Source organism: Oreochromis niloticus, linkage group LG12 (genome assembly GCF_001858045.2).
Source record: "Oreochromis niloticus isolate F11D_XX linkage group LG12, O_niloticus_UMD_NMBU, whole genome shotgun sequence".
NCBI classification, from domain to species: Eukaryota; Metazoa; Chordata; class Actinopteri; order Cichliformes; family Cichlidae; genus Oreochromis; species Oreochromis niloticus.
Genome location: NC_031977.2, coordinates 30506588 through 30518934, shown reverse-complemented (window position 1 = coordinate 30518934; position 12347 = coordinate 30506588). Strand labels below are relative to the sequence as shown.

The 12347-nt window shown below is 39.3% G+C and overlaps 1 protein-coding gene across 1 annotated transcript; it reads left to right on the top strand.

Annotated features, from left to right (window-relative positions):
• Positions 1-4017: 4017 nt before the first annotated feature.
• On the top strand, positions 4018-6676 carry xbp1 (X-box binding protein 1). Its single transcript, XM_013276886.2, is given in 6 exon segments — positions 4018-4378; positions 4885-4981; positions 5163-5279; positions 5379-5459; positions 5462-5545; positions 5641-6676. Coding segments are annotated over 6 exon segments (1179 nt in total). The 5' UTR covers positions 4018-4154; the 3' UTR covers positions 6217-6676.
• The last annotated feature ends 5671 nt before the right edge of the window (positions 6677-12347 follow it).

Below are 12347 nucleotides of genomic sequence, written 5' to 3'. Positions count from 1 at the left end.
AAAGGAAGAACATATTTGCTTCACTTTAAACATATTATTTCAGTAGTTTTTCAAATCAAGCTTATTCGTTTTCATTTTCTTTCTTCTTTCTCGGAAGAGATTTGGCCAAGTGAAGAGCATAGAGGCAAGTTGCGGGTGGTTGACATACCACAGTGTACTCAAACAGAATAGTAAGTATGTCCTCCTTTGGCACAACAGTGTGGCTACAGCAGGCTGCAGCTTTAATCTAAAAGGCCTGATTATATCTTGCATCACAGTTACAGTATGTCTCCATCTGGAAGAAATAGATGTGATTCATACACCCCGAGAGGCTTTTTGATGCTTTTGGGATTCTTTCATTTTAAACTGTGGTTTTGTGGATCCACCCACCTTAATCACAGACTCCAACACTGAACTCCAGGGAGGATCCCCACTTCTGAGTTTGTGAGTCTATCACTGTTTGCATTTGTGTGTGTGTGTTTAAGTACTGGCTGAGCCGAGTCTAGCGACAAGGCGGACTATACATAGGTTTAACTCTGCACACGGTCCCTCTCCGGGCCTCCAAGGAAGATTATCTGAAGCCTGGTTGTGTAACCAATGATTTAAAGCAGCCAATAATGTCAGTCAGTTAGAGTTGTGCTAACACTTAGAATATAGTTTCTCAACACTTTAAGCCCAAACGTCTGTCAGCAGATTCAAACAATTCTTCTTTCCAATGAAGATTAATTTCTTTCAGAGAAATGAAGTAGGTCAGGGCTAAAATACAACTTTAATACTCAGTCCTACAATAAAAGGTTTTTTTTTTCACAGTACAGAAACTAACATTAAATATGTTGTTAAGATCATTTTAAAATATCAGATGACTTATTTCCACCATCTGTGAACAATCACAAGAATAAAAAAATCTGAAAATGCTACCAGTTCTAAGCATTGACAAGTTTGGCATCAGCACTTGAAGGGTTAATAGTAAATCACAACCAAAGCAACTGCAGCACACATATAGTGGGGTCATTTGTGTCCAATAAAGCATTATTTATGCAAAGCTTGTTTAGTGAGCGATACAACAGACATAAGACAGTTACGGAAGCAAAACTCGTGGATGAACTGCACTGAGGGAGGGTGTCTTTTATTGCTTAGGATATTTACTTCTTATTTGTAAGAGGACGAATGTGTTTGGTCAAATGTTATAGCCTTGCTGATAGCGGTGCTGCCTTCTTATGCTAATACAATGTAAATGCAGACTCCATGTGATGGTGTGCTGATGTATAGAGCCTGCTATTGTTACTCTAACAGTGAAATCTCAGGTGGCGACGCATTAAAGCCAGGTGCAAACAATCACACTTTTATTCATATCAGAGACGGCTTTTGTTTGGCTCATAACTCCTACTTGAAACTTTACAGATCTCAGAAATACTTCCACAAGCTCTGTGATGTAATTTGAACCCTGAAATACTAACATCTTGGAAAAATTTGGATTTAGGAAATTATAATACTTTACAAATATGTCCAGACTTCAAAATTCTGAACTATATATTAAATCAATAGACAAACCCTGCCTACTTTTCCCATTTTAAACAATGTACAGAGCTATTCCAGTGGCCTAATAACAAAAGAAAATGAAACAAAACAGGGTGATTTTACTGTTTTTTGGTGATTGGTTTATCACTGATTTGAAGCAGTTGTTTTTTAATGCCTGAGAGGTTACATAAGAATTCAGGATGCTCTTCAAGACCCCTTTTCCTGCATTCCTGAAGTACACTTTACATTCTTTTTATCCACTTGGTCAGCAGCGACCTTCACAATTTAAGACTTTTTAATCTCCTCGTCTCAAATTGTGTTTTTTGAGTGTTATTGTTTGTGCTTGCATTGTGTTGTTACACCCATGTAAGCAAATCATGCATTAAGAGGATTTTCATTAGGTACTTACCACACTCTGTTGTATAGTCTAAATCTGTGGTGGGATTCACTGGGACATTCTGCTGTGAAGTGCAGGGAAATACTGCAGACTGAAGGCATCATTTGCATTTAAAATGCTCAGCAGAACAATTTCAAGTGGCATTTGAATGTTAACTGACACGCTGGACATTTTCTTACACTTACTGATGACAGATATCCACCGAGAACAGAATGTAGTGAGAGTAAAGTACGACACAGTAAGGAAACTCCCTTAGCAGAGTTATTAAACCTCTCTTCCCCTCCAGCATTAACTTGACAGCTACATGCTGCAAATATAGAAGGTCGTTTCACTGATGGCAAATGCGACACTTGTATATAACTGTGATGGGACATCCCCAAGTCAGAAATAACAGTTTCATTCTAGAGCTAAAGGCTAGTGTATAATATGAACTGCTGTATTACTGCCTACTTTCTTGACATAAAGAAACTTACAATTTGGGAACTTAGAGGAACGCTCACACATTTTTTCGTGTTTGCTTTGACCTATTGTGTTTATATCTGGAAATACAGCACATCCTGTTTTTAAATCCTGTTTCCTTTCTTCAATTAATCATAAACTGAGGCTCTCACTTTCTCACATGCTGATTCTGTAGCGCCTGTAAAGCTTCGCAAACAGGCCACTGTTTGCTCTAGCTGTTGCAGTTACTCCTGCTGAGGTGACAAACTGTAGGGGCAAAGGGCTACAAGCTGTAAACAATAATGGTGGCCAGTTACTGCAAAAATGTGAATTCCTGTTTGAGGACAAATTGAAGTTTGAGGAAGAGTGCGTACTTGTGAAGTCGATTGATGTCTTTTCTCTTTCTGACTGTGGCCTGTTTACTTTTGGGTGGCAGCTTCATTTGAAACCGTGCATGAGTATTTGTTGGCAGTAAGCCATCTCAGAAATTTTACTGTGGTTGAACGCAGTGCTACACAAAGTCTAACAGGTTATAAGCTACGCCTGGTCCTATAAATTATTATCTTTCACTGCTGCCTCACCCTTTAACACCTCTTGTTTTGTTCTGTATGAACAACAGTGTTGAGATGAGTTATTGCTTGTTAGGTGTTAAAATTACCTCTTTGTGTTATTATTAGTCCAAATAATGGATAAAGCGAGCATGCTATTAACATTATCTGAGCTAAAAAGAAAAAAATCCCTAAATTCTAAATGTATAAAAATGAAAGGAATGTCAATTTTACTTTTTTAATGATCACAATCTGGTATTCAAGGCTCGTGTAAGAAATCAGAATTTGTATTTTGGATCATATATTGCTTTGCTAAAGTTAAAAAGAGTTTTCAAAAAGCACTGGCTTTTTGGCACTGGAACAAGATTTATGTTGCCTGACTAATTCAGTTTTAAATTCTGACAGTCATCACATGCAGGTAATAAAATATGGCTAAAAAATACTATTTAAATGAATTTCTAAAAGACATACAAATGTCTGTTGACAGGAACTATTTCACAGACAAAATAATAAGCTAATCAGTGCACCTGTCCAGGAAAAAGGAAATGTACATTTCAGGGAAGGCCTTGTAAAGCTGGTTGCTTCATTAGAATCCTTTAGAAAAGAAAAGAATGAGGAAACTGTTCTATCCAGCACAACTTACCCAAATAGCTGGAAATAAATGTTTAATAAAAAAAGAAAAAGAAAAAAAAGGAAACAAATTAAGGTAAAAAGGTGAAGTTAGCATAAAGACCCTTTGCCTTTCAGACTAATATAGTAGCTTGGAACTTTTACTTTGCTGAATAGAAAGCTTGTAAATGCTGCACACACTATGGAAATAAGGCTGGGTCCATCTATGCCAAAATAAGCCTTGGAGATCCACGAGTGAGACTACTATATGTTTAAAATATATTAATGTGGACTTGATAAAAAGTCCCATGCAAGCAGGCAAAAATAAGGGACTGAAAACTCAGACACTATGTGACACCAAGGCTTGACTGGAAATTACAGAGAACTCGATTTTACTTTGCAAACAGAGTGAAACACTTTATGTGCAAAATTACATCAGCATTGCGACCAATCACAAGCTTCAGGCTGATTGCGTCAGAGCAGCTGAAAGCCTATCAGGTTTCACCACGATGGTAGAAAAGATCGCAGACACAGCCCATTTTCTTTAGGCATTTGAGAATTGTCGGGGATCGGGTCAATAGGGAAACCTAAAGGTTTCTACTGACTTTAATAGGGACACCCGGTAATTTCTGATTTCAGACAACAACACAACAGGATACATCAACATGGTGGTTGTAGCAGCTGGGGCTGGAGGAGCCCACAAAGTCCTTCTCATATCAGGGAAGCAATCCGGCTCACAGACGGCCCTCAGCCGGCCCATCTCTGTCGTTTTACCGTCAACGGCCAGCCAAGTGTCGTCGGATTCAGACTCCAACTCTTCTGCAGGGCCGCCGGTGCGAAAAAGACAGAGACTCACACATTTGAGTCCCGAAGAGAAAGCGCTTCGCAGGTTTGTTCAAAAATAAACCCTTATCTATAATCATATCTGTGTGTAATTACTTATTTCTAAAACGTAAATGGGGCCATTATTCCAAGAATTAAGACACACCCAAAGATGACGATCCCCTAGCAAGACAATAGGTGCTATGTTTACGGTTTAGTTAAAATGCCAAGAAAATATAAATACAAGCTCAAATGCTGTGTGGACTAGCGGTGTAAATAGGTTATCTAAGCACTATAAAAACTGTCATGTGAAGCTGTTAAATATCATAAACGTTATCGTATGTGCGCTGTTCTTTAAGCTAGCTCGTCAAAACTATGTGAGGGATTTAAATGTTGGTGGACCCGCCCGGCTCTGCTGTTACAGAGCAGGACATTGATATCCTGCTTTGCCTGCGTGGCAGGAACATGGCCGGTGATTGCGCAGTACTGTGAACTCAAAGTCATGTCAGAGGGCTTAGTCAGCATCGTGGAAACTCATTTTTCCCCCACTCCTTCCTTTTTTTTTTTCCCCAGGAAACTCAAGAACAGAGTGGCAGCTCAGACAGCCAGAGACAGAAAAAAAGCAAAAATGGGGGAGCTGGAGCAACAAGTCCTAGAGTTGGAGCTGGAGGTATACACTGTTATACATTATAGCCATAGCATTAATTTGTAATTGCATCAAATGTATGCCTTAGTATGAAGAAATGCAAAGCAATTTTTTCCCCCGTTTGTGCCATTTCATGTGATACTTCACGCTTTAGTTCCTGAAACTGTTGCAAGTTTCATTGACAGACATCTGTTTCCTCCTGCAGAATCAGAAACTTCACATTGAAAACAGGCTACTTCGGGAAAAAACAAATGGCCTGCTCACAGAAAATGAGGAACTGAGACAAAGACTTGGATTGGACACTCTTGACTCAAAAGAGAAGGTAAAAAAAATGGAGAGCTGAGAGGGGAAGTGGTGTGGGCTGGATTGCAGGGATTTGAAAATTGTAGTAATTCTTTTGAAATCTGTTTTTTTCTCGAAGGTTCAGGTTATGTTGTCCACTGGGAACGATGCAGATTTGGGAATCGGGTCTTCTGAGTCCGCAGCACTCAGGCTACGTGTGCCTCCGCAGCAGGTGCAGGCCCAGCAGTCCCTAAATCTGAAGACTTCCCAATGGATACAGATAGTCCTGACTCTTCAGACAATGAGGTGAGTTCCTGCTAAAGTGTGGGTCTTAAGATTTCCACCAAAGCTCCACAACAATCCCAGAACGAATACTTATACCCCTTTCTTTCTCTCCCTAGTCTGATTTGCTACTGGGCATTCTGGACATCCTTGACCCAGAGTTATTTCTCAAGTCTTGTGAACCAGACTGCCAGGAGCCGCAGGTCCTGTTGCTCGGAGGGAGTGAGCCAGTACCTGCCACCCCATCTCCAACTATGGGGTCCACATCAGTTAAGCTGGAGACCCTTAATGAACTGATTCATTTTGACCACATCTATACAAAGCCCGTGGAGGAGGTGAGCAGTGGGCAGCACACCGACTTGGAGAGCGGCACAAGTGAGAAGAATGACGAGGTGGCCTTTCCTGTTACGGAGGTCGTGGTGGAGGAGGAGACCATCTGCGTCAAAGATGAACCACAGGAAGTGGTCATCCCTGCATGTAATAGTCAGAGTCAGGCAGTTGAGCTTTTCTCTGGACCTTCCTCTCCTGCCCTCAACAGCCTGGAGAAAGAAGCCTGCCTGGCGGACACCTACAGCGACTCCGGATATGAAGGTTCCCCTTCCCCTTTCAGCGACATGTCGTCCCCCCTGTGTGCAGAGAGCGCCTGGGATGACATGTTTGCTAATGAACTATTCCCCCAGCTTATCAGTGTCTGAATCAACCCCTCTACCCAATAATACAGATGTATTTCCATAATGTATATACACATGTAAGAGTTAATGTGTAGCCTAATAAATTACAGAAGCGCCCTATTTCTCATTAACAGAGCATCTGAACAGGCTAATATTCAGTCTCCTTTTATTACAGCCGGTCTGTACCACCGTTTATGCAGAATTGATTTGTGATAGATGGAGTTCTAAGTAGTTTATATTAGCATGACCTAATTTTGCAGATGATTTAATAGTTCATAAAATCGTTCACCGGTAGGTGAATCCATTATTTCTGTAAAAAAAGTAAAATTTTTAAGGGGGAAATGGAACCGATCATTTAAATATAAATTATTTATCTGTTCTGCTTTGGAGTCGTATGTATGCTTGTTTAAAAAACGTCTTCTTCTTATTTTTGACTGCTCTCCTTGTAGTGTAATTGCCGCATTAAAAAACTTTTTGCATCGCATCTTGTCTCTGTATTGTGCTATTTTATGAAATTTATATTTTTTGTAGGATGCTAATACTCACATTTGGTCTTATTTTCCACCCCCTGTACAGGGGACCAAATTAAACTTTCAGCCTTTCATCAAATTATCTATATACTATTTTAATAGACATTTTGCAAATAAGGCATGAGTCATATTTGAAGAGCTGATGGCAGTCAACATGAGAAATCTAACTCCTCCATAACTAGCTTTTATGGTTTCTACATGAAATTTTACACAGGTCTTCCTCGATTAGGTTTACACATAATCAAGAGGAAAAAAAGGCAAGATGTAAGATTGCTGGTAACTACATAAAAAAAAAAAAGAAGAAAATAATCAAGCATAAACTTGTGGTGGTGTTTTTTTTTTTTTTTTTTTTGGCCTTTTTTCAGCTTCATTAGATGCAGTGAAGACTGTCGGGAAAGAGAGAGGGAGACATGCAGCAGAGGGCTGCAGGTCGGACTCGAACCCGGGCCATATGCTGCATGGCTGAGAGCGGCCGGTCACCCTCTGAAATTTAACAAATAGTTGAGGCAATTTATGGCACCTTCTTGGCTTTATATCATGTCTGTAATATCTTGGATTGTTTAAAACTTAAACTCAGACTACAAATCTGAACAAATCAATGAAAAATGTTTACCTTTCACAGGGTAGTTTTTGTGACCGGTGTATTTTCTTGCTTTGGAAATTACTTTCTGATGATGTTACTCTACCTGAAGATGAAAAAGAAAAGCTGAAATGGATCAGACTAAGACCTGTAATCAGCACTGAAAATAACTGTTATAGACACAAAGTTCAGAATTTTATAGACAATTACTAAGACCCAGGTCATTTTTAGAAAACGTGTCATCTTTTGAATCATTTTATCATCTTACTTCAAGTCATCAGCCTGTTTTTCTCTTCTGGTTTTTCTTTAGTCGAATGATGGTTTATTCAGTTGTAGAATGCTTACCGTTATCTTAGTGTAGTACATATGAGCAAAGGTTAGGGTACTTTTTAAAGATATCCGGTCAACTTTCCTGTCCTTGTTTGTTAAATACCCTTACATGTGCAAACACAGTGTTTATAGTCCCTCTTTCTCCTGTGCAGCACAACGTTGCTGACCCAGGAGGAAGGCCTGCATTACATAACACTTCTAATGTTACTGGGAGTTTCCTGGACCTCTAACCTGAGAGAATTTTTGTCAAACCTTTCCATGAAAAAGAGGTCAGCAGGTATAATTGGTGTTTTGGCTTAGTGTGAAGAGGATAAGCAGAAGAGGGGGAAAACACCCTGGCCCTCAGTCATTTATTCAAATCACAATGAGGCCTCCTTGTATGCTAGAGGAGACAGTTTCCCTCTTTTTTGGTCCCTGAAGCTATGATTGGTATGACCCACCCATTAAGTAACAGCCTCAGGAGTCTCTGTCCTTGTGAGCTGACTAGATCAGGTTTTCAGATGCAGAACTGGTGTAATTGATCTTAAAACTACAGGATCAAGCTGCCCATCTCCATCAGCTTTAGCTCCTTTCGCTGATTACAAAGCGCTGTGAAAATATTTGCATGTCCTTCTTTGTTTTATAGCATCTGTGCTCTGTGGAGTAGGTGTCAGCAATAGCAAATTATCTTCAACAGCAAAGACAGACAATAAAATCATAAAATCAGCTATTTAATTTGATCTCTACTGACATTTTATGTTCTTGCGGCAGGATTAAAAAAACCACAACATCCGTTGACGTAGCTATGTGTCAGCTACTTTGAAATAGTGAGGTGAAAAATTGAATTTCCTGTCTTGAAAGCCACAGCAAAGACTAAATCAGCCTTACAGCTGTTGAGCTGAAACTAAAACCTATCTGCTGCTCCAGCAGGTCTTTCGATTTCAGGTTGTAGATTCTGATTTATTTAGAGAAAACAGGCTAATTTCTGTTTCGACATGGTGTGTATCCGTGTGTGGAGTCTTTACCCTGCCAGATCCTCATTGCAAAATCAGTATGATGTCCATTTGCACCCTTGTAAAAACAGAGTAGGCAACTGTGCAATAATTAACAATGAGTCAGTGTACATCATGCTTCCTGCCTCCTGTTTACTCTACACAGGCAGCATCCTCATGTAAACCAAACTAAAGACTTTCCATTATGAGAAAATGTTAAAGTGGGCACTCTACTGACGTTTAAGATGTGGGAAACAACACTTTAAAAAATCTCGATTCTCCTGATTCTTTTTTTGAAAATATACTTCATGTTTAGAAAAACAACCTGGTACTTGATACCTTTGTAGCATAGATTCAATTCAATTCAATTCAATTTCATTTATATATCGCCAAATCACAACAACAGTCGCCTCAAGGTGCTTTGTATTGTAAGGTAGACCCTACAATAACATATACAGAGAAAAACCCAACAATCATATGACCCCCTATGAGCAAGCACTTTGGCGACAGTGGGAAGGAAAAACTCCCATTAACAGGAAGAACCAGGCTCAGGGAGGGGCGGCCATCTGCTGCGACCGGTTGGGGTGAGAGAAGGAAGACAGGATAAGACATGCTGTGGAAGAGAGACAGATTAATAACAAGTACAATTCAATGCAGAGAGGTCTATTAACACATAGTGGGTGAAAAAGGTGACTGAAAAGGAAAAACTCAATGCATCATGGGAATCCCCCAGCAGCCTACGTCTATTGCAGCATAACTAAGAGAGGATTCAGGGTCACCTGGTCCAGCCCTAACTATAATCTTTAGCAAAAAGGAAAGTTTTAAGCCTAATCTTAAAAGTAGAGATAGTGTCTGTCTCCCGAATCCAAACTGGAAGGCGGTTCCATAGAAGAGGGGGCTGAAAACTGCAGGCTCTCCCTCCCATTCTACTTTTAAATACTCTAGGAACAACAAGTAGGCCTGCAGTGCGAGAGCGAAGTGCTCTAATAGGGTGATATGGTGGTATAAGGTCATTAAGATAAGATGGGGCCTGATTATTTAAGACCTTGTATGTGAGGAGCAGGATTTTGAATTCAATTCTGGATTTAACAGGGAGCCAATGAAGGGAAGCCAATACGCCAATAGCCAATAGATTCAACAAGGAGCTGGACACATTCCTCAGAGATTTGCTGCAGTGTTGTCAGCTGCACATCCATGATGTGAATCTCCCATTCCAGCACATGCTAAAGGTGAAGATGGGTACACTGTGGGCACAGGAAGTCAGCAACAATACTCAAGTAAGCTGTGGAAATCAAAGTTTAAACAATGCTCAGTAAGTACAAAGAGGGCCAAGGTGTGCTAACAAAATGTTCCCAAACCATTACACCACCACACTGTTGATAAAAGGCAGAATGGATCCATGCTTTTGTGTTTATTCTAAATTCTGACCCTATCACTGGACTGTCACAGCAGAAAGCAAGACCCATCACACTAGGCAACATACTTCCAGTCTTCTGTTGTCCAGTTTCAGTTAATAGCACCCAGTGTGGTCTTCTGCTTCTGTAGTCCATCTGCTTCAGGGTTTGACTTGCTGTCTTTTCAGAGATGCTCTTCCGCATACTTTGGTGGTGAGTGGTTATTTGATTTACTGTTGCATTTCTGTCATCTTGAAGAAGGCCAAACATTCTCATCTGATCTTAAGCATCAACAAGGAAATTATCACCCAGAAAAAGGTATTCACTGAATATTTTCTCTTTTTTTGGAGAAAAAAATAGCTCCAGATCCACTCATTCGCTGTAAACCAAAGATTTTGTGCAGGAAATTACAGTAAATCACAAGTTCCTGAACTACTCAGACCACTCTGTCTGGTACCAACAACCATGCCATGTTCAAAATCACTCAAATCATCTTTCCTTTCCATTCTGATACTCATTGTAAACTTCGGGAGGTTATCTTGAGCTTCTCCTTTAACCTCTGGCATCAACAACTCGCCCCAAAGTACAAAATTTGCTTCAAAAGTAACACTTAAAAAATGATGTTCAAATAAACAATAAAACAATTAAAAAACATGCAAAAACCTCACCGAGCACTGTAAAAATAAATTCTATTATATTTTTAATACACATACAAGGCTGATGCTGGTCAATACTGATCTTGGGCAGATATACTGGTGCATATTTAGGAGAAAAACATCTTTAGGCAGTGAAATCCATTTAACAAACAGCAACAGTACATAAAGGATTCTAGAAGCAGGTCAATAAACTCCAGATTACTTATTTAGATTTGTCTATCTTACAAATTCATATAAATAACAATATAAATAATATAATAACAATATAAAGTGATGTAGATTTTTCAGGTGTACAATGAAATCTAGGTCTTTATTCAATATTAATAACATCTTTCTGTAAAAATCATGTAAAGTGAAAAAAAAGGCACCACAACTCGGAGAGCAATATGAAGAAACCGGAACAATTGCTTCCTGAAATATGATCAAATAGCTGTACCCCCTTCCCTTTTTTGTCACGTCAATCCTGGTAGTTACAGAAGTCTTTCTCTACAGAGGTTAACAGAATCATGTTGTTCTTGTGTGAATAATAAAAGTCAGATTAGGCTTAATCAGCAGATTTCTGTTTGTAAATATAAACATTTGCTTTAGAAGAAATCAGTCAGTAGTTTTAAAGGTGTCACTATTGATATTTACGACTGGGAGGTTATCTTTGTAAGCCACTTGCGATTCTGCTCTCCTCTGCACATTTATCACAACTTTTTTCTTTCTTAAGGTTCTTACAGTATTTTAAAACCCAAATTTATGGTAATATCAACATGTCATAGTTCGCCATAAGTGAAAAAATCATTAGGATGCAGTTTGATTGATGTTCATTATATGACATTAAGTTATTACATAGGTTGGATTCTCGATCTGCCCTTACTTTTAAACCCCTTTAAATATTTTTCTATGGTATTCTACAGAAAAAGTAAGTCTAACCTGTTTGTTTACATGCTTTTATGAACTCTGTGAAGCCTGCATGGCCTGTCGGAAAAATCCACTGCAGTCACCTTGCCGTATCAGCAGGTGCATCATGTTAATGTTGATACTGAACATATATGCATAATGTTTTCCCTCAAAATACAATACTTTGGTGACTGGAAATTCTGATTACCTTCTTCATTTAGGCTTGTTTTCATTTTCCGAAAGGGTCCTAAATGTGCACTTCTTCCCCATCAGGAACCTGACTTGGTTCATAGTGTCAAAGTTCATACTTAAATTAAAGCCAGATTTGTCATGCTAATATGACACTGTTGTCACCTGTGCATGGATTTGGATAAACCTTAGAGCATGTCTCGAGTTACTTCACTCAGCAGGATTATAAAGAGGATTGCTAAACCTACACTGGCAGCTGCCCTCCTCAATGTCAGTGCAGATCCACAGATAGAACTTTAAAGCTCTTTATAATGAACATTAAAAATATCTCTCTTTGATTATATCTTTATAGCCTACAATTTGACACAAGGACAGAAACTTGTTCCAGTACTTTTCTCTTTTTTTCCCTCATCGTTATCTTTAAGAAAATTTACCAGCTGATCAAACAGAATTTAGAGACAAAGTGAATCGTGTGCAAAGCAAACAAGACGTCAAGGCAGCTGGAAGCACATAACATGCCTCATGTGACAGTTTTCTCATGTGAGGATAAGCAGAGTTGCTGGCTTGGGGTGAAAGGGGTCACCTGACCCAAATGAGGAATGGAAATGGCTCAAACACTC